The 23429-nt window shown below is 38.3% G+C and overlaps 2 protein-coding genes across 2 annotated transcripts in view; one reads left to right on the forward strand and one right to left on the reverse strand.

Annotated features, from left to right (window-relative positions):
- The window catches only part of chpt1.L (choline phosphotransferase 1 L homeolog), a 22080-nt gene extending 21859 nt beyond the window's left edge, over positions 1-221 (forward strand). The window contains exon 9 of the mRNA XM_018251227.2: positions 1-221. This exon is cut by the window's left edge and continues 280 nt beyond it. The gene's annotated coding sequence lies outside the window, so the exon portion shown is untranslated.
- Positions 222-9038: 8817 nt separating this feature from the next.
- The window catches only part of gnptab.L (N-acetylglucosamine-1-phosphate transferase subunits alpha and beta L homeolog), a 37256-nt gene continuing 22865 nt past the window's right edge, over positions 9039-23429 (reverse strand). The window contains exons 11-21 of the mRNA XM_018252316.2: positions 23298-23421; positions 22746-22943; positions 21333-22303; positions 20210-20409; positions 18382-18601; positions 17900-18013; positions 17121-17206; positions 16183-16281; positions 14180-14347; positions 11370-11460; positions 9039-10345 (exon numbers count right to left, since the gene is read on the reverse strand). Coding sequence (XP_018107805.1) covers positions 10268-10345; positions 11370-11460; positions 14180-14347; positions 16183-16281; positions 17121-17206; positions 17900-18013; positions 18382-18601; positions 20210-20409; positions 21333-22303; positions 22746-22943; positions 23298-23421 — 2349 coding nt within the window. The 3' untranslated portion in view covers positions 9039-10267. The remainder of the gene's footprint in view (positions 10346-11369; positions 11461-14179; positions 14348-16182; positions 16282-17120; positions 17207-17899; positions 18014-18381; positions 18602-20209; positions 20410-21332; positions 22304-22745; positions 22944-23297; positions 23422-23429) is intronic.

Below are 23429 nucleotides of genomic sequence, written 5' to 3' on the forward strand. Positions count from 1 at the left end.
TTGCTTCTAGATCATTCTTAGTCTTAGAAAAAGAAACTCTCATAGTGAATGGCCATACTCTTAGAAGGCAGCATAATGTGGGGCTATTAGTGAAAAACCCATAAACCCCCATAGGCTGATTTTATCTAAAAAAAATCCTGTCAAACCTTCGTTGTTGTGTACAGCTGGGTCTTTCTCTAAATTGTGTTATCATTATATGCCACATGAAAACCATAAATCTATTGTTACAAACTGTGCTTAGTGACGTTACTTGTGCGACATTGAAATGACAAGAAATTACAGGTATGGGACCGGTTATCCAGACTGCTCAGGACTTGGGGTTTTCTGGATAATGGATCTTCATTAATTTGGATCTTCTTACCTTAAAGAGATACTGACCACATCATAACATTATCTTTGAATGCTATTTATTAGGGATGCACCAAAGATTCTGCCAAGATCCGGCCTTTTTCAGCAGGATTCGGATTCGGCCGAATCCTTGTGCCTGGCCGAACCAAATCCTAATTTGCATATGCAAATTGTGGGGAGGGCTGGATTTCACGTGACTCTTTATTAGGGATGCACCGAATTCGGCCTTTTTCAGCAGGATTCAGGAGAACCGAATCTTGATTTGCATGTGCAAATTAGGGTCGGAGAGGGAATTCACATGACTTTTTGTCACAAAACAAAGAAGTAAAAGACGTTTTCCCCTTCCCACCCCTAATTTGCATATGCAAATTAGGATTCGATTCGGTTCAGCCGAATCCTAAATAGTGGATTCGTTGTATCCCTACTTTTTATTACAAAACAAGGAAGGAAACCAATTTTTTCCCTTCCAAGCCCCTAATTTGCATATGCAAATTAGGATTCGGATTCAGTTTGGGATTCGGCCGAATCTTCCAAGGTGGGTTTGGCCGAATCCAAAATAGTGGATTGGTGCATCCCTACCACTTATAATTTTGCCATAAAAGTATCTGCCTGATGCTTTTAACTTATTACCTTTCTTACTACCCTGTTCCTGTATGAGGGGGCTGCCATACTTGTGCAGCAGGAGTCTGTTAGCATTAGAAACTCTAACTGACAAGTTGAGAAGGGACATTCGGGTTGACAAAACAATCAGGTTTAGAAACTTCAAGTAACAATTACAAAAACATAACTATCAGCGAAAATTGATCAACCTATAGGTAAATTTTCATGTAGATTAATATTTTGAAATAAAATTTTTGTGTCAGTATCACTTTAAGTCTACTAGAAAATCATGTAAGCATTACATAAACCCAATAGGCTGGTTTGGGATCAACTATTTGCAATTATTGGAGTCTATGGGAGACGGCTTTCCAGTAATTTTGAGTTTTGCATAACCGGTTTCCAGATAACCTATCCCATACCTGTAGAAGAAATTATTCCCCCTTTCACTGCAATAGCTGACGATACTAAAAGTCATCTTGCAGTTGCGCGAGTTGCATCAAAGGACTTGTGCATTGTCATGTGGTGATTTCTAATTTGCTTACATATTTACAATAGGTATATATTATTCCCTATATGATAATGTTCAAAGAATGCCATTGGTGTGCAGTAAATTGTCAGTCTGCTATGCATTCTGTTGTCAGTGACTTGGTTCTTAAACTCTATGAAACACACACAATACAGGCAATTTAAATATATTCAATAGCTCATCCAGCACGTTATTTGCCTCAAAAAAAGATTGTATTGATTCCATTGTTGTAAATCAACATGTAATTGCCAAATAGTGGGTGCTAGGTGAGCTCTTTTATTTATTGTATGCTGCAGTGCACCAAAGCAATGTTCTAAGGATGGTATAGTGTCTTATATATGTATATAATATATATACAGTTGTGGGACCTGTTATCCAGAACCTTGGGAACCTAGGTTTTTTGGATAAGGGGTCTTTCCATAATTTGGATCTCCATACTTTGTCATCTAAAAAAAATAATTGAAAATTAAATAAACCCAATAGGCTTGTTTTGCCTCCAATAAGGATTAATTATATATATATTAGTTTGGATCAAGTACAAGCTACTGTTTTATTATTACAGAGAAAAAGGAAATTATTTTAAAAAAAATGTCAATTATTTGCTTAAAATGAAGTCTATAGGAGATGGCCTTACTGTAATTCGGAGCTTTCTGGATAACGGGTTTCTGAATAACGGATCTCATATCTGTATAGGAAATAATGTTCCCCCCTGTTGTAAACTATAAGGATATTTTAAGCTGAGTATAAAAGCACAAGGTTGAAGTCCGAGTGCCTTTATACAGGCCATGGGATTCCGAGGTCATTTCTGATCTCATATTTTACACAATGGGCTACATTATTTGTTATAATACACAAGTTTTAGTGAGTCATGCAACACAAATGACATCACTAAGCACCTATTAAAATTGATGACATAATCAAGTACTGTTTAATGATATAACTTACAGGATATTCATGGCTCTTGTGCAATATATATATATTATTACTGATCATTAAATGTTTGGGTGCTAAAGTTCTTTAGAGACAACAAGTATAATGCGAAACAGGACTTAAGAATAAAGCAAACAAAAAGATAAATTTGTATTTAAAATCAAACGTTTGTCATCACATGTGACCTGTGTCACCAAAAAACAGAGACCGTCAGTTTGCTTTGCCTTGACAAAGGTCACTGATGGTGACAGGCAGATTTTTTTCGGACTTTGCAGATAATCTTTGCCATATAAGAAATGGTATATATATATTATTTTTCACTGTAATAGTAGTAGTAGTTTTGGGCACATTGATTAAATGAAACATTATACAGAAGTTACTTCTTGTCTTTATATTACAGTTACATGCACAAAGGCACTTTTCTGTATTGTAAATAAAAAGGGAATTGTTGCTTTTTCCATGTCCCTGCTCAGCTCTTGCACAGTTTTGCTGCCTGTATGATGTTGCACAAATCTGAATCCAGGGAACATGCAATATAAAATGAAATGTAAAATTGCTCAGCACTCTTGCAGATTACTTTTCTTTTTTTGTTCTTAAGTTTTTAGAAACCGCTGTGCTGGCTGCTCACCAGAGGGTTAAAAGCTACTGCTTCTCCCTTTTTGTCTTCTCCAAACAGACTGACAAGTTGGGAGAGAAACCTCCAGCATCTCTCACTTAACCATTTCTCACTTTACCTTCTGGCTGCATGGAAAGTATATGTAAATTGCAGAAGTGTTTAGAAGAAAAGTGAGCGCAAATAACGTTTTTTTATTTTCTTAGGCCTTGTGTTCTTATGTCTTCTCATACCATAATATTACGTGTATATAGTATTTATTTAATCTTTTCAAAGAATATACAGTGAACCTTGATTTTTTTTTAAATATCTAATAAAAAAAAAGGTCATAATTTGTGAAGTTTTTTACTATATCGTGTTGTACTGAAGCAAACTCTTTAAAAAACCAGACTAGATGTGAGAAAACACTGACATGTTTGGCTTGACAACATGTCCCCTCCCCTGGCACCTTTGCTCCCCATGCTCCTAGGGTGGATACATCACCCATCAGTGTGAGAAGTAGTATAGCTGTGCCGTGTGGCTGTCATCAACCCCAGAGCCTTTACCTTTTATATACAGCACCCTAGTCCAGCATTAATGGAGAAATACCCTCCTTAGCATAATATGACCTGGCACAGTAACAGTAACACCAAAAAATGAAAGTGCTCTAAAGTAATAAAAATATCATGCACTGGTAAAACTAATGTGTTTGCTTCAGAAACTGTTACTGATGTTACTGATCCTTTAACGTTGGTAATCTGGTACTCTTGTAATACTCTGTTCATCATGCTTTATTGTATCCATAATATACCCAGAGTAGGGTTAAGTGCAAGGGTATAATCTAACGTGCACAGAAAATGTCATCAACAAATGGCATTAAGGGGATGTCTCTCACCAATGGCATGTTAGAGGGGGAGCTGTAACACTACTTGTCTCACATTGGCATTCTTTACTGACTTCAGAAATGCTTCATCATATAGTGATCTAAAGTACCTGGTGCTGTTCTTATTTCTTAACGTGTGTATTTCTGTATATTACATGTGTGTATACAAAATCTTTTTTTTCTAATTTTTAAGAGACTTGGAACAAATATTTGGGCAATACATCTATTGTACTAAGTACTGCACTTGATTCTTTACCTATGTTACAGTTACAGTTACAGTGTAACCATTACCCCTCAAAATGTTTATACATGTTCAAGTAAAAAAAAGTGTATCTTTAATAAACTCGTGAAAAAACTGTTCATAATGTTGTCTGCTTGTTTGTTTTTAAGTCTCGGTTGTTGTGTTGTACAGTAATAGACATTTATTTTCCTTCTGTCTGTGCCATGTATCAAGGTGGTCCTGTGTAAAGGTGGCCATACACGGGCCAATAAAAGCTGTCGACAGAGTTGGCAGTTTATTGGCCCGTGTATGGGGCCACCAAGACAGGCTTCCCAGATCGAGATCTGGCCGAAAGTCGGCCAGATCTCGATCGGATGGGACTAAAAATCCCTTCGGATCGTGGCCGCATCTGTTCATTGATGCGGTCCCGCAATCCGACCGCCTGTAAAGCCACCGCTAGGGCCCAACAATCGGATCAGCCCGATATTGCCCACCTCAAGTGGATCTCTGTGTATGGCCACCTTAACATACTTTGGGTGCAGAAGCTACTTTAATATAGATATTTATATTTCTATACATTCTATATTCCCCGTTTCACCCCACCTCCTTGTTCAAGCATACACTATTGAGTCAGAGGCCATTTCACTGCAGTAGTTTGACTGGATATACAGAGACTCTGTGAACATGCGAGGAGCAAGAAGTCTGCTTTGGCCTCTCCACAGTCGGAAGTGAGCGCCAGAGGTGAGGCTGTATGTCTAGTTTCAGAATGAAATACCATTCAGGCGGCAACTCTACAGATCCATTGATCTGGCATCCTCAGGGGTATGCACAGCATAAAAGTCTGTACTGTTCTTTGTTTATCCTACTGCAACAGTTTGGAACACTGACAGAAATAAGATTTTTACAGCTCTGTGTTACTTACATATTTCCTCAATTCACATCCAAAGACAAATGAAAACTAGATTTTTTTGTCACTTAGTGACCTACTAATTTCTGAGGGCAAGGGAAAAAAATGTGAATGCCAAAAAAATGGTAACAAAGCTTGTGCAACCTTTTTTTTTTTTTTTTTTATCAAATGCTAGCTTATTTAAGTAAAACTGCAACAGAATATTCCGCACATGGTTTTTCTCAGAGAAAAAAAACAACTGCGAAAATCACATTATTCCATTCGTTTTAATGAACTGCGAAAATAAATATACAATTAGAGCTGTTAAAGACAATATCCATCGGCTCCTTTTGAATCTCGACAGCTTTTACTTGCTTTTGTTTTTTTTTTCAGGAGACTTCGTGGTTTTATTCTTTAATAAATGGAAGCTATTCAAGGTTCCAAAGAATATTCTTGAGAATATTCATGTTTACGTTTTTTCTTGAATCATGAAAAAAACACTCAACTTTTCATTTATCAGCCCCTGCCCCTAAGGGTATGTGTAAGGCCTCTTACAGACGAGCGTTTTTACCTGCGCTCCCCTGCGTTCCGTTTTTCTGCGTTCAGCCGCAGGGGAGCGCAGGAGTAGACGCATTACATTTTTTCCAATGGGTCTGTACTAACACAGGCGCGTGTAGGCACCGAACGCAGGAAAAATGCAGCATGTTGCGTCTCAACCTGCATTCGGCGCCTGTGTGAGTACAGCCCCATTGGAAAAAATGTAATGCGTCTATCCCTTCGCTAGCGCAGGTAAAAACGCTCGTCTGTAAGAGCCCTTAGAGTCCTGTGCAGATCTAATTTTTAAAATACAGACCTGCATTTTTAGCTGCTTGGACCTGCTTCCTCACTCACAACCTGCAGGTTACCTGTTTGTCTGTAACCCGATGCAAGACTCTAGCATGTTTCCAGGCCTTCTCATCCGTTTTACAGCAAAAAGAAAACATGGATATCATCTCCACCTACAGCTAAATATAAGCATGACATGCAATGGCTGAAGTCAATTCTGGTGTAAGAAACTTCTGTCTATAATTAACTGCCAGGAATGAGTAACGGTGGAGTAAATGTACTACTAGCATGAAAGTCTTAAGGAAAAGACGTCATCGATAACACGCAACTGTGGATGTGCATACTCACACATACGGGATCCTACAGCAATCAGGTGGCTCTTCCTTATAGGACTGGCATTTAGAGCCATTTGTTGTGAGATGGCTCAGGGATTTATCTGGAAAGTACAGGAATGTGCAAGACTCTAGCTGCTTTGTACATTGCATATGGGCAAAGCAGTTTTAGTGAGCAAAATTCTGTTACTGCACTTATAATTATACAACCCCTTAATACTGTTTAGATAGTCGAACCGCAATTCTACTGTTTCCTGGAACTTAAACCATTTTGTCATGGTCCCATAATTTACACTGTTTTGACAAGGTCCCCTGGGAAATTTTAAATTGTGGTTCTACTGTAGTTTAAGCTGTAAAAAAAAAAAAAAATGGCAGAGATTAGGATTTGGAAATTACAATTTTTACCTTCTAAATATGAATAAAAATAGTATGTTATAGAAAAATACCTTTATTAGGAAACACAATGTGCAAGCAATTCATCTACAGACAGTGTGTACAGGATCCAAGTTCCAGACAAAACACATGAAGTCTTTGTCTTTAACCCAAAGAATGCTGCAACATAGGAAAGACCTCTGGCAAATCCTTTTTTGCTTCCAAAGCTGTCATATGATGTCAGTGCCATATGCTTACAAAATGTTCCATATTCTACAAAAACTGCATGCTCATGTAACATCCTGGTATCTGATGGGAATGGAGGGGGCAGTATTTTTGAAATGCCCATGTTGGTTACTTGGGTGAAGACTGAGGAAGAACCTACTGGCCTGCACTGGCCACATGAATAATACTGCTTTGTGGGTTTTGTCGAGTCTTTACACACATTAGTTCTATAATGACCACTGAGCAAGCTATTTGTGCCATTCTTTCTTTTGTTATTATTTAGTTTGAGCCATAAGAACTATAAAACATTATGAATGGCAGCAACATATGTTATTCTGTTTAGTACCGGGTTTTCATGCGGATTGAGGAATGGCATGTACATGTACTTAAAATAAAGCATTACACAGCTTGAACGGGCATGAGAATAATGCCTTGGCATCTTGCATGGTGTCAATAATTCTCCCTAGGACAAGGCCTAATCTCTGCTGTCGGAATGATTAACTAAATGCAGCTGAGCAGGGAAGCAAAGCAGAATATAAAAAGAACCAGGAATAGTACTTTATCAACCAATCCTTATTTGCGCCTGTAACATGTGCATTTAGTGAAAACAGTACATTTTTTTGAGTTGAATACAATTATGCAACATAATGGAGTGCAGTTTGTATCCAAACAGGTAACGGTGATATTAAAGGGCTGAAAAAGCCCTCAATACTTTAATATTTTAATGGTCACATAGTCTGCTCTGCCATATATTGTGTTGCTAAAGCATTTAAATATTAAAATATGCCCCCAGTAGGGCATTTGGGAGAAATTCCTGGAAAAAAATATATACAGTATATGATATTATATAAACACAGGAGGTACATGTCTTTATATATCTTGATTTAAAGCTATTCTTTGCATGGGCTTGGGCCTTTCCCCAGTCGTGTACAAAGATATAGCCTTGAAATCAAGTAAGATGGCAGCCAACTACTCTGCTTTTTTTTTTTAATTGAAGAGGCACAACAGCTTTGATAGAGCGTTACTATTTTTTAATCACAAATTTGATTTATTTTTCCTTGTCCTCTTAGAGATATGTAATGTTACTGGTGAGATCTTATTTTGAATATTGCTTGTACACCTATCTGTATAATGGCAACCATAAGGGTAAAATGATATACCTCCTGCGGCAAGATTCCCAAGAAGGAGCATCCATAAAATCTTTGGGTCACAGCCCATGGCGCCATGTTTTAGGCTACTAAAAGAGAGAGCCATTGCATTTTTAAGCTCAAGCGAATCAAACCAGCGAATCCCAGAACTGCAATGCACATATTTTTATTTTTCACTGCCCGTAGTTCTGTGTCTCACACTGGACAATTCATTAGTTGTGTAGTATGGGAGTGTAGTATATTTAAACTTACATCACATATAAATAAATACACTCTACACAAATACAGGCCAGTGATCAGCACAAACAAAGACATGAAAGGCAAAATGAAACGAAGTTCCACATAAAACATATAATGCTGAACAGAATTATGGTCTAAAGCTTTCCCTGCTGACTCTAATGTGTCCAGTTGTTTTCAAGAGAGATGAACGCTAGAAATCTGATGATCATGCCGATAATGTTACTGCTGAGTTCCACACAGTGACTAGTGGTGCTAAATATGGCTGAAAAACTTCCATAGCACAGTGGTGGTCTTATTAGTTGTGCTCAATGCATACCTGAACTACAGTTTCTGCAGAAACATCAGGCAACAGCCATGCAAACTGTCCCTCACCTTGTTCCATTGTAATGTGTTGGATGCTGGGACTTAGTCCTTATGCTGAAGTGTCCACCATAGAAAGAAGAGGGACTTCAAGTTCAAGAATCCATCACTTTGTCAGGGTGCAATTTACCCTAGCAACCATGCATTGATTTGAATAAGAGACTGGAGAGGGCATGAACAGAAAAATGAGGAATAAAAGTATCAATAACAATAAATTTGTAGCCTTACAGAACATTTGTTTTTTAGTTGGGATCAGTCATCCACCATTTGAAAGCTGGAAAGAAGGCAAACAATTGAAAAAATAATATAAAAAAAAATAAAGTCCATTTGAAAAGTTGCTTAGAATAAGCCTTTCTATAACTTACTAAAAGTTAATTTAAGGTGAACACCCTTTAAATGATTAACATAAAGGGTGGTGGGGAAATGGTCCCTGCAGCACAGGCAAACTATCATGGCTACCTCTCAATCTGAGGAATCAGGCATGTCTATGTATTAAAAACATTTGAATACATCAGTAGTGCATCAGATGCAGGGTCAGCACAATCCAAAACTGCCCATTAACACCAGAGACAATGCATGCCGTAGGATATGTTCTAGGTCTGTCATTATGCAGCAATATTTCTGTTCGTATCTGTTTGATGATATGTTCATACATCGGGGAGACTAGAAGCTGTTCTTATAAGGGACATTTAGTCACATTCAGAGAGAGATAGATTAACAGAACCTATAATACATAAAAGGAATTTTATGTGTAGGGAAAAAATAAACGGTACACAAAGAAGCAAATCTGATCTGGCCGTTGGAGCTGCTGCAAACCTATTGGAGGTTAATTCTAGGAGAAGTTTTTATAAGATAACAGAACACTAACTTGGATCATTGTTACCAATGCAAAAGACTATTGATACAGCTACAGCACGTGGGTTTTAAATGAACTCAGTGCTAAGGCAAGAATACCTGTGCGGACATGCCTGCTGTTGGGAGTGTTGAGAAATCGAATAAATTGGAGTGCTTTCCTTTACTGGTTTTAGTGCATACCCCTAAGGAGAAGCAGGGATATGTGGCACCCCAGGGAGCAGTAGCCTATTAAATTACTAGCACAAAACAATATATACACCTGACCACCGGTCACAGACCAGAAGTAATTCTATTAGGCCTAAACAACTCTCCCCTATAAAAGCAGTAATGCACAGATGTAAACATTGATACCCAAATGTCAAGTTCTGCTGCGTTAAGCATTTTCCCCTACATAACCCTACATTATTCTCTGTATACAGGCACTTTAATTGTATTTACATGAACAAAAGCACAGTTACCGTCTCTTATAACAAAAAAATGTGCAGAGGCTGTAAAAAGAGGGGGAAAAAATAAGACAACAGGTTTGTGAAAGTGAGCAGAATGCCCGACACAAATGCATCTCGTTTGTATGGCACCAGGGAATCTGTAATTCCAGAACCCTATGGAATATAAATATCATGGGCTTGACTTGCTTGATGTCCTATAGCAGCTTAGTTCTGCTGTATTATATTCCCCTGGCACAGATTTGTGGCATTCCCATGCAGCTGTGCCTCTTGTAGCATCCTTCAGCAAGATTGTATCTCCATGAGATAATGCTGGTTACAAACCACTTCACTGGAGCCAGAGATTTCCAAGCACGCACTCAATGCTCCTTCACACCTTCTGCCTGCTCGCCTGGAACCTTTTTCTCTTGTAAGACTTGTGCGGGGGCTCTAAGGTGTGCCAGCTAACAGGCTTTCAAGTCATATCACAATCGCTGGCTTCTTTACACCTTACTTCTTTCTGGACTGACTTCAATCTGCATTCTTCTTCTTGGAAACATTTTTCTTTTAAGTGCAATCAACTGCAGGATGGAAAAGAACAGTATTACAAATGGCAGCCATTGCCTCATTCCAACATACCCTTGGCCCACACTTGGTGACATATTGTTTTTAGACAATGCCATATGATAGGAATACGGCAGTATAAGAAAGGGACAATGTATGGATCGTTTATAACCCAAGAAGTTGGGAACAAGCCTTTTTTACTTAAAGGGCAGCTTTAGGGCAGAGATACGCTCAGATCTGGGGAGATTAGTCACCCAGCGACAAATCTCCTCTTCTTCGGGACAACTAATCTCCCCGAACTGCCTCCCGCTGGCTAGAATGTAAATCGCCAGCTGGGTGGCAATCGATGTGCTTAGTTTTTCCATAGTCGCCCGAAGTTGCCTCATGAGGAAACTTCGGGCAACTTCGGAAAACAAAGTGCCATCCCGCAGGTGATTTAGATTCTTGCCGGTGGGAGGCAGTTCGGGGAGATTAGTAGCCCCGAAGAAGAGGCGACTAAATCTCACCGAATCTGAGCGTGTGTGATCGGGATTAAAATGATATGGGCTTGTTTACCAGGCATCTCTGCAGCAGGGATGATCAGTATGTCCCCAGATTTCTTTTCTGCAGAGACACTGCACATGCTCAGTTTGCACCTGGTTGCTGTCAGACAACTGAACTTAAAGGTTTATAAACATCATACCGAGCAGAAGCTGAGGTGGCATCTGACAAGCATAACCTTTTAGCCAAGTAAATTGAGTCAACGTTTAATCCATAACAAATCAACAGGCCCTTAATTTAGAAGCAAACACCTATAATTCGTTATGCTGCGTGGCTGAACCACACTGCTGCATTTATTAATAATCTGCACAAGTGGATTTTATAATTTTTTATAAAGGGACAGCACTGCCAAACCATTGACTACTCATATAGCATGGCTGATTAGTCCCTGAAATCTGTGCTGGCTAAAGCTGCATTTGATGTGAATACGAGCAAGAAGCCTGTATGTAGTGGGGTGGGGGTCCCCTTTAATGCTTCAACAAATGATGCCAGAAAACATACCTGTTCAGCAAAAAAGGAGACAACTGTAAACACTATTAAGGTTCCCAGGACACAATGTGTCCAAAATTTCAGCTTGTCTCTGTAAGTTCTCCTGAAAAACACAGCAAGGTCCACATATAAACAGATTAACTCGTTGTGGAGAGTACATGATCACCGCAAGCTCAAATAGACCCTGCCACCCCCACAATTTATCTAAACATTTTCTAAAAATATATGCAAAAGCTCCTTAAAGGCACAGGACACAGTACAAGGGGTTTGTATTTCATTTGACTAAAAACAGGTGGCTCACAGGGATGAGTGAACTTTTATGCCTCATACAGTTTTGTGGCGAAACTTGCAGCTTGTTCATGAATTTTTTGTGACGTGCACTAGAAATTCTCCACGAGTTCTCTTTCTTTGAAAAAAACGTCATTAATCTGCTGCTTGTTTGCACTCTGGAGAAAGAGCTGCTTTTCAGTATACTGCATGATTAATGGAAAATTAAAACAGAATTTTGGTCAACCTGATTTGCAGAATTCTGGCTAGAGCACCTGGGAGAAAGGATATGGAGACAGTACAATATTGATGGAAGAAATTGGCTACATGGGATCCCTATGTAGAACAGTTGTAGCTTAGTGAGAATAGTTTCTTTAACTAGGTATAGCAATGGATATGATATTGCTGAGATAAAATGCCCTAAAGGAATAGTTCAGTGTGAACGGAGTAAATGAATAGATGTCTAATAAAACAGCCAGAATCCAACTTCCTGCTTTTAAGCTCTATGGGGCAAATTCACTAAGGCGCGAAGCGCCGTACGCTAGCGTTAATTCGCTAGCGTTTGGCATTTTCGCTACTGCGCAAATTCACTAACGAACACTGGCGTAATTTCGCTAGTGTTACTTCGCAACCTTACGCCAGGCGAATCTTCGCTAGCGACGAAACTACGCAAATTCACTAACTTGCGCAGTGTAGTGAACGCTACCTTTTACGCTAGACTTCCTTCGCCACCTCAGACCTGTCGAAGCGCAATAGAGTAGATAGGGATTGTTTAAAAAAAAAGTCAAAATTTTTTCTAAGTCCCAAAAAACGCTGGCATGTTTTCTACATGATGGCTGATAGGCTGAAAAAGATTGAAAATTTTTTGGGGCTCCCCTTCCTCCCCCCTACATTTCCTGACTCATGGCAACTTACCACATGTGGGCACATGTGAAGGGCAAAATAAAAATTTTATTTGCAGATTTGAAGGTTTTCTAGGTATTTGTAGTGCAGATACGTGTTCCTCCATTGAAATTTGAATTTCGCGCCGTATGCAAATTAGCCTTCGCTAGCGCAACTTCGCTTTATATAGCGAAACAACGCTAGCGCAACTCCGCAACCTTACGCTACCCCTGTGCGCAACTTCGGATTTTAGTGAATTTGCGAAGCGCTGGCGAAACTACGCCTGGCGAAGTGCGGCAAAGTTGCGCCTGGCGCAACTTTGCATCTTAGTGAATTTGCCCCTATAACTCTGAGCTAGTCTGCGACTTGAAGAGGGGCCACATGGTACATTTCTGTTCAGTGAGTTTGTAATTGACCCTCAGCATTCAGCTCAGATTCAAAAGCAACAAATATGACCCATGTGGCCCCCCCTCAAGTCTCTGATTGGTTACTGCCTGGTAACCAGGGTAACCAGTCAGTGTAAATCAAGAGAGCTGAAAAGCAGGAAGTAGTGTTGTAGCTGTTATATTACACATCCAGTCACTCCAGCCTTTATACATTACATTTTTGGCTAACTAACTATATTAGAAACATTTTTTATTTTGCACAGCCTGTCTATTTACCCAGTTTTTATTTTTACACTGAACAATTCCTTTAACCACAGTTTAATTTTGCTTTTCCATTGACTACAATGCATTTTGGCTTCATTTTACACAAAGCAAAACACCCTGAGTTTGCTCATCACTATTGGCTGAAACATACATACTGATCAAGGAACATTTTTCTGTCAAGGTGCATATTCAGCCTGTAAAAACAATTGGGTGGATTTTTCAGCCACCGGCAGTCTGCTACCAGATGAGAACTGTAATGGGCATGGAGTGGAAGATGTAAGTGTATACAGCCTTAAAGGAATTCTGTTAAGGGAAATCATATTTTTTTTAACAAAATGCATCAATTAATAGGACTCCTCCAGCAGAATACTGCATTGAAATCAGTTTTTCAAAGATCAGATTTTTTTATATTTAATTTTGAAATCTGACATGGGGCTAAACATGTTTTTAGTTTTCCAGGTGCCCTCAGTCGTGTGACTTGTGCTCTGATAAACTTCAGTAACTTTTTTCTGCTGCACTGGAAGTTGGAGTGATATAATCCCTCCCTCTGTTACCCCCAGCAACCCATGAGCAGAACAATGGAAAGGTAACATCTCCCTGACACCTACATTGCTAAAAATGCTTTGGTGTCCCACCTAGCGGTAGATATGAGAACAGCACTCCACAGTAAATCATCCAAACACGACCTGACTCCTCCGGTTACATTGAGTAGGAGAAACAATAGCTTATCTGAAAGCAGTTCCATTGTGAAGTGTTGGCTCTTTCTTAAAGCACAGGATCAGGCACAATGACATGAGATGGCTGCCTACACACCAATATTACAGCTACAAAAATACACTTATTGGTTCAGAATAACATTTTAAATAGCAGAATGAATGACCTGAATTGTACACAGTGTAATTTAGTTATAAAAATAAAAATCATGATGGCATTCCATTAAGTGTCACATTTTACTGTTATCCTTGAACCACTATCCCTTTTTGCCCTTTCTCTACACAGGCTGCAAATCAGCAGAACATTTACCAGTCCTGTAGTTCCTGCGTGTGAAGAAATCTGTTACGATATTCCCTTGGCAGCTCAAACTGGGAAGGAATGGGAAACATGGATTCATAGAAGTCGCGCAGGACCGCTTTCACTGTCTGCGCATCCTTGTGATTGTGGTTTATATTATCATTCAGACAGATAAATTTCCTGTAAAATTTAAAGGTTCCTGTTATTTATGGTATTCAGAATCATAGCAGCAGGACATATAAAATAGCATTTAGGTTAGGGACTAACCTCAGATTTCACTAAACCTTGGGTATTAATGTACAACATGCGAACACCCCCCTGGTGCACATTGAGCATTGCAGCCTTTGGGATATAAATGTTGTTGCTCCTCCACACTCATTATTTGGCAGTAACAGCACATGTGTGCACATCTTTATGGTTTCTCTTAGACTGTAACTAGAAAACAATATGTGGCTATGCTTGTGTTTTCCTCTTCCCCATAAAATCTGTGTTAGTTAAAATGTGGGAGAACCGTCTAGTATGCCATTGGCCTCAAGATAAAAATAAAATCATATTTGTTAATTTCTAATTTGGAATATGCGTTTATAATCTCAGTTATAGGAGCACAATCACTCCCTAATTAAATAATGAGTGGTCTGCTTCCAATACCTGCAAATGTAGCATTTTGCACAGGGCTGAATTGTGGTTCTTTGAAAACCGGCCCTACCATTTTGCCAGCTGAACCCACACACTTTTGTTACGTTTGCTGAGCAGACATGCAAGGACAAGAAATGAATTTATAGAAATTGAAAGGATCTGTGCACAGCCAATTGTAGCTTTTGATGAATGCTTCAATCCCCTTTAGGTGGATGTACTGAACATCCAAAATATCAGTATTTCAAATGAAAAGGAGGAGAGCACTTCAACCGCAGGTTAACTTAGTGTTTATTCCGACTGTTAGACACAACATGTTTCAGGCCGTTAGTGCCCTTTCTCAAGTGTGAAATGAATTTACTCCAGATTAGTTGCCAACTGCAACCAGTTTTTTTTTTTGTTTTATTGTTGACTTGTAAAAACAAATTGCTGATTGGTTGCTGTGTATCAAGTATACTCATAGCAACATTCTCAATCTCCTCTGGAACTGGACAATCTTTCCATCTGATTCAAACTTTTAGCCAGTCTAATTAAAATCAGACACAATCTGCAGTGTGAACAAAAGGAACACAACCTTCATCCATATACAACACACTGAAATATAATTCTAGATATCAAAGAAGTGATACCAAGGCACATTAATTGTAGCAAGGAGTCAGTAGACATCTTCATCTTCACCCCAGTCCCACACAACATGATGCTAGGAAGAATTCACAATATATTTTTGTAGAAGTGCTCATTTGAGTTAAAATCTTGGTTTCGGTGAAAATCCTTCTTCTGATAGTTCTGCTTTTGGCTCTGGGCTGAGCACTCTTGTGGCTCAGTGTATCAACCTTGAAGCTTGTGCTTATGGTTTATAGAACTTTTTTTAGCTCGAGCCAACAGACAGTAAACTTTAATGGAGGGCTTTCTCCCCCTGCTGGTCAGCAGAGCATCCTCAAACAATCAGCAATATTGCACTGCTACTCATGACAAGGTATGCACAAACTGGTAACAAATTACAGAAAGGCTGTCTTCCATAGATTCTATTTTATCCAAATAATCCAAATGTTTAAAAATGATTTTGGTTTTCTCTGTGATAGTAAAACTGTACCTTGTACTTGATCCAAACTAAGATAAAATTAATCCTTATTGGAAGCAAAACCAGCCTATTGGGTTTACTTAATGTTTACATGATTTTCTAGTAGACTTAAGGTATGGGTAAAGGTCCCTTATCCAGAAAACCCCGAGCATTCTAGTTAACAGGTCGCATACCTGTACTGCACTTCTTACCATTTAATAGTGTTAAGGTATTTGAGACACATGTTCCTTCAAATAAACATTATGATTATAAACACAAAAAACACACACACACACATTAGATGTAAGGAACCTGCTCCTACCTGGGATTTTTCCTGATATCATCTAACTGTCCAACAACATGTGAGACGTTGGTACGAATCATTTTGAAAGCGATATCTTCCTCTCCCATAATTTCAAACCTTAAAAAGCATTAAAAAACAATAGCAGATAGAAAGCAACCACTTTTTTTTTTTTCACATTTTGTCATATTTACAATGGAACCTTATACCCTGAGTTTGCATTTTGCCTAATTTTACATATTTTTTGTCCCACCACTATATATTACATTTCCCTGATTTTACACAATTTTTTCTGGTCCCATGTAAAATGTAAAATAGGGGTTCTACTGTATAACCAATTTCAGAACATCCTAATGGTCCATGTTGTTTCAGACTTCAAAGAGTCCCACCAGTAACAACTGTTCCAGCCTAAATATGTGCATTAGATCATTTTATGACGAGCTGTCAAAAAACTAAATGTACTAGCTGTGTTAGGTGACTTATATAGAAGTCTAGAGAATCGTCAGGGATGATTTTGGTCACAGGAAACATTTAAAATGATATAATCATTCCATTTTTAAATGTACTTTTCTGCCACATAAATGGTACAATTCAATTAAAAGTAACATTTTTGGTGCACAACATAATACTGTAAACCCCTCTCACTGCTACAGCGGTGTTAACAATATAAACACTGTAACCCAATGTACAGATCTTGTTGTGACTAATTTATTGTGACTTGTGCACGATTCTAAAATAATAGCTATAGCATAAAGAACTGCATAACTCAGCACAAGGCATTGTCCATAAGCCTGCCATAAAGGATTGCTGACAAGTGTTCTAGAAATCCCAGCATGACAGCTGATAAGGAAGAAAAAAAATAAAGACAGTCACATGATTTCCAGTTCATACAATTATCTGCATAAAGAAGATCATAAATTGTAACTGAAATAATATAAATAAATGTATGTTACACCTACCTGTATTTATTCTTGTCCTTGTATGCTTTGCGTATTAGATCTGTTACAGGTTTACAGCTTAGTATAAGAACTTTAGTAACGGGAGGCTGTTAACAAACAAACATTGCACTGATATACAGGTGGGATTGATATCATTTGAATTGATAAATTGTAAACATCCTCTGTTAGACTAAAATCAGCACCTCTCATCTTATAGTGCATGCTTTACAAATATCAGGCTAATGTGGTACACTTGGGGCTATGGCATAAGCAATGATCTGATCACTGCTCTTTATGGTGGTGAACAAAGTAGCATTTCATGACAAAGGAAGGGTTGCACCAGTTAGTTTGTGGGTTAATAAATAGCAAAGTGGCTGAAAATGAGCACAAATCCAAGTAGCAGCTGCCTCCGTAGTGATTCTTGACTGCTACTGGCATTAAACCCAATTAAAATACTAGACAATGTTTTCCCTGGTGTAGTAAACACTAGCAAACAATAATATTATTTCTTTCAGTAATGTAACTGCACTAGACCAGTAAAAACAAGCTGCTAATTGGTTACCATAAGTACAACTGGACTCGGAAAACCTTGACCCATTTACACCCCATGAGCCCTCATTTAACATTCAGCAACAGTGAATACATTATAAGAAATATAAAGTAGGAAAAGCATTCTGATTTGGTCACTGACTGACTGTAAAATTGTCCATCTCCTTTGTTTCTCTCCCTCTCTCTCTCTTGTTCATCGTAGAAGAATTCTTTTGACATTTTCTGTTATGGAGTTGTAATATAAAATTTACCAAGTTCGGATCATAGTAGGATTCTTGTGTTGGAGGGGCAACTCCTTCATCGGTGCTGTTGTACTGGATGCTTTTTGAACAGTTAATAAGCATTTGCTCAAGCCCAGTGAGATCCTGTTAGTGCAAACAAAGGAGAATTGGCTGAAATACAAAAGTCAGAAGTGCCAAACTACAATTTTGCCAACAGACAAACATAACTCGAGAATATAAATTAAGTATGCATTTTTAAATACCTATTGTTTTAATCAGGAAAAACTCAAAAGAATATTAAATATTCAGTTTTCTCTGTTAAGAATCATATGCACAATGGTTTAGGAGAAGAAACTAGATTAGTACATATGTCTGGGCATTGGCTACCCAAGCAACAATATATATGGCATATCACTATAAAAAGCACTATAGAGCATTATAGAACAGCATTATAGAACAATAATAAAGTTGGAGCCCTGACATTACGAAGGCAGAAAACCAATAAAATATACCTGTAGACTTAATGGCAGTTGGTGAATTCTTGTAGCCAATGTGCGGATCTCTCTGTCAGACAAAACACCGGAGCTGTCAGTGTCTACTTCTTCGAATACATGGGAAAAATTCAGCGACTGTATTGCACTCATCAGATAGTAGAAATAGGAAAAGGCAAACTGCATATCTTCAGAGTGACGCACTTTATGAGCAGAGGTGTTGTCAAATGCCTCTGGGTACCTGCAAGCACAAGGGACACAATGAACTTGTGAGGCATACAAACCCGTGAGTGTAATTACACAGTCTATTATACGCAACACATGCTATTACACAGCTATTACACAGCTAGGGAAGTACATACAATACGCCTTATTTGCCATTAGCAGGAGCAGCACTCAATTGAAAATAGTGTGCAAGTTTGTATTTGCTAATATGGTAACATGTAAATATGGTACTGATACTCATATAGCAAATGTAACAAATGAAAATGTAGCTGTATTGCCTTTTTTGAGGATATTGGTTATATTTCCTCAGCTGACAAAAGTATCCACTTATTTGTATGTGTGCAAACACTATATGAGTCTAAACACCTATATGAACTGCTATATCACTTGCCTAGCAGAGGCCTTCACCACTAACATATTGAGCCATTAAAGGGGTTGTTCAACTTTGAGTTGACTTTTAGTATGATGTAGGGAGTGATGTTCTGAAACAATTTGCAAATGCTTTTCATCTTTTATTATTTGCGATTTTTGTGTTATTTCGCTTTTAATTCAACAGCTCTTCATTTTGCATGTTCAGCAATCTGATTGCTAGGGTCCAGATAACCCTAGCAACCATGCACTAATTTGAATGAGAGACTGCAATATGTAATAAAAAGTAGCAATAACATATAAAAATACAATAATAAAAACACATTTTTAGCCATTTAGTTTTTAGATGGCGTCAGTAACCCCTATTTGAGAGCTGGAAATAGTCATAAGAAGAAGGCAAATACTGTAATTAAAAACAGAAAAAAAGGGAAAAAATGTAGGTCCTTTTTTCCTTATTTTGATTAATTGCAGTTTGAGGAGCTCTGTATGGTGTAGGCACACTGGGGCTCATTTATCAACACTGGGCAAATTTGCCCATGGGCAGTTACCTATAGCAACCAATCAGTTATTAGCTTTTTGAAACTAGCTGCAAGTAGAACAATGAATGCAGCAATCTTATTGGTTGCCATGGGTTATTGCCCATGGGCAGATTTGCCCAGTGTTGATAAATGAGCCCCATTGAATCCATTGCAGCCCCTCTGGGGTTCTATGTGAAGGGAGCAGGGGGAGAGTGAAGTGTTAGTCAATTACCATAAATAATTAAAAACGATATTAAAAAAATGAAGACCAATTAAAAAGTTGCTCAGAATTGGCGGTTCTAGAAAATACTAAAAGTTACCTTAAAGATGACCCACATCTTTAACATCTGTTAATGGAAATTAGTGACACAGTTCTACAGAAAGCTATGGAGTACGCCTCTCATGGATCAGTAAAGTAGCAACCATTCACATACATTATAGAGAAATAAGTAAGCCCTGAAAAAAGTACGCTCAACATTTTATGAAAAATATAATGAATTGAATAAGGAATACATCCCCTATAAAGACAAAATACTGAACTCTGGAAACCTCATCATTTTATTCTTTGGCATACTGCTTTTGATGAACCGTAGCTGAAAGTGGTACAACCTGTTGCACACTATGGTTATATCACACAGCTATGTAAAAAGCATCCACCAAGGTTTACAAATAATAGTTACCCTATATTTTAATTATATGGATTAGTAAAAGTCACATAGAGTTCAAAATATACTCACAAATCCTGAAGATCTTGCATAACAATGCGGTCAATCATGTGAGGCATGTGGGCCGGCACTTTCCGAGAAGCAAAGCCAAATTTACTATTAAGGAGTTTATTCACGTAACGAAGGGAGTCGGCAAATGTGTCCTGCAGCTTCCTGCCAACATGTTTGCTGCTTGTGATATAGGAAAGATCACTGAGCAACGCAGCTTCTTCCTGGAGGAGTGAAGGAAAAAAAGGCAACATGTTTGATTTTGGGCAAGAGCAAAGCTGTGGTCCTATAGCAGGAAACTAAAGATTGTGAAATAGTTTTCTCTGCATGCAGCTACAGAAGCTTGTGATGCAAGTTCAAAAAGAGAGCAATTGCAACATTAAGCTGGCTATGCATGAAAAAAGACTGAAGTGTATTTCAGCCAAATTGCTCCAGCACAGAGCGATCTCTCAGAAAGACTTCAATGGGTCCCTGTCGGTTAAAAAAAAATAGTCAGACGCCTATTAGAACATGTGGGAGGCCATCAGTTAACCAGGAATAAACAGAGGTCACATGTCCCCAATACTTTTCCTACCCAACCACTCTATTGAGCAGTATAGCCACTCAAAGTCTTTAGTGCCGTACACAGAATGATTTTAGGAACAAAAAGTAGCCCAAATAGTACCAGGCTATGCATTAGGGCTTCAGAAGTGATCATATTACATGAAGTAAAACCCCATAAAAGCTTTTTGAATTGAAGTAGTGCTCTTGTCTTAACAACGTACAGGACAATTACTTCTTCAAACTTAATCCATTATCTTAATCTGTCAAGTGCAAGCACCAGTCCTTATAGCAGCAGCTCTAATACAACGGATATGCTCAGAATGTATACACATAAAGAAGTCTGCATATATGGCTTGCCAGGCTGGATACCCGGCATCAAGATGGCCGCAAACCAGTTAATATTCAAGATATGTGAACAATAGGCCCACAGGCTAAACATGTAGATGCTGTACAACTGGCCATATGTGATAACACCATATTATTGGTCCTTACATCCACAGTTATTATTTTACACTTGTAGCAGAATTTAAGTTTACAACATACTCTTTCATTTAAGTAATTTCCATACAATACTGAGAGCAATGAGAGATAAGTCTATACTCACATCCAAGAGATCCTGAAAATATTTCTTTTTTTCCCAGGGTAAAAATCCTTCATAATTTGGTTGATACTCCTGCAACTTCCTTCCTGGAACCACAGCTCTGTTCTCAAATCTTCCAGTGGTGTCTTTTTGCATGGCAGCCTTGGGCGTTTGTGACTCTCTATGCAGTAGGTCAGTTAACCTCTTTATAGGAGAAATGCTTTTACTTATAGGATTTTCTTTATTATTAACACTTTTATCGACTCTTATGTCTAACCTTGATATTGGATTGATTTCATGTTCAGTTTGGGTTTTATTGTCTCTTTGAGACTGCTGAAAGTTCCCTTTATTATGCATATTACCATTCAAACTTTGGTCTCTTGGATCAGCTAATGACTTATAAGGTTCCAATAAAAACAATCTGGATAGATTATAACCCTTTATTGTTATGTCCCCATTTTTCAGTTTTTGGTCAAGATTTTGAAGAGCAAGCTGTACTTCGTTAGGGAGACGTGATAGGTTAAGTTTTAGGATACTGCTATCTAAGCGCATGTCTGTCACAGGTGCATACTTTCTGAACCTCGGAAAACGTTTTTCTTCAGGAATATCCTCAAATAAAATCTCTGCTTCTGGTGTAGGTGTTGTAAGTATAGCTCCTGTTTTGCTAGATGCTGATGTAGTATTTCGTTTCTGCTCATCTCTTGTATCAACATCTATGACTATTTGCATTTTGACCTCTTTGTCATTCAGACTAAGGAATGTTAGGTTAAAATGTACCGCAGTGGCATTCATCTCAGGGTACATGATCAAATGTATTGTCTTCCATTTATTGGCTGCAGAGGCATGACGTAAAATTGGATTATCACTATAGACACCATCCAGTACTTTTTTGGCCATGCTGTCAAAACTGAAGTAGGGTAAATGTTCTCCTTTCGGAACTACGTAGTGCGTTTGATTAAGGTACATATTTATTTTGTACATCTCTTCAAAATGATCTAGAAAAAAACAGAATACAGTTACATGATACCCTTAATAAAACAGAAAGTAGCAATAATTGTACTGGCTAACTGAGCTGGATACTATCCATGTCATACTACATGTTCAAGAGATTCAGCCATTAGCACATCAAAGTTTCACCTACCGATCCCCACAAAGGAAGGTGGAGATCCCTCAAAACATAATGTGGTAATAGCCAATTCAGCTTTATTTCTAAAGCCTTGCAAGAGCAGCAGGCCACAATGACTAGTCAAATTCAAAGAGAAATAATATTGCACAGCCCACAGCTTCATTGAGGATCAGATTAAGAGAATAGGCTTGCCCAACTATTTTCATTAGGTATGCTAAATGACTTAGTTTCCTATGCCCTCTCAAGCAAACTAGAAATATAAAATAACTATTTGAAATTCAATATTCAACAGCTGACAGTGCATACTTTACCTTGTCCACAATCCCCGGCATCAAAGCCACAGTTGAGTACGTTGCAAGCTTGGTCACAGAATTTGTCAGCAAGCCATGAATTTGCACATCCTTGGTTACAGTACGAAACACCACTTATTCCAATCCCAGGCTGCCATTGCTGGCCATTTAAAAGCCCTCCAGGCACTGCTGGTGGAAACCGTCCTGCTGCAGTATTTCCTAGGACACAATGAGTGTTAACACAACATAACACAAATTATGTGTGCCAGTCTGGACAAGAATTCATAAGGGTCCAATTACCAATAACCTTATTGGCCATTATATTAACTAGACCCACTGGGAAATGATAGGAGATAAACAACGCTGAGCTTTTATCGGTTATCATGGCACGGAATATAGTAAATACAATGGGCAGGGTGAAACAAAATATAATATAGAGGTTTACGTTAACCCAGAAAATTAATTATCGGTCACCACTCTACAATTAATAAACAGGTTCTAAAAAAATTAAAAACTGTATAGCTACTTGCTTTTTTTAAACCCATTACAATAGAATGTAAAAAATATCCTCACCAAGGCAATCACCGCCATCCCAGTCACAGGCTGAATTATTACAGGCTTTATCACAGTAGCCATCTTTAATCCAAGAGCCTGGACATCCTTCTGCACAGTTGGGCACAGGCCACGTCAAATAAACCTTACAAC

Source organism: Xenopus laevis, chromosome 3L (genome assembly GCF_017654675.1).
Source record: "Xenopus laevis strain J_2021 chromosome 3L, Xenopus_laevis_v10.1, whole genome shotgun sequence".
In the NCBI taxonomy this organism is placed as follows: domain Eukaryota; kingdom Metazoa; phylum Chordata; class Amphibia; order Anura; family Pipidae; genus Xenopus; species Xenopus laevis.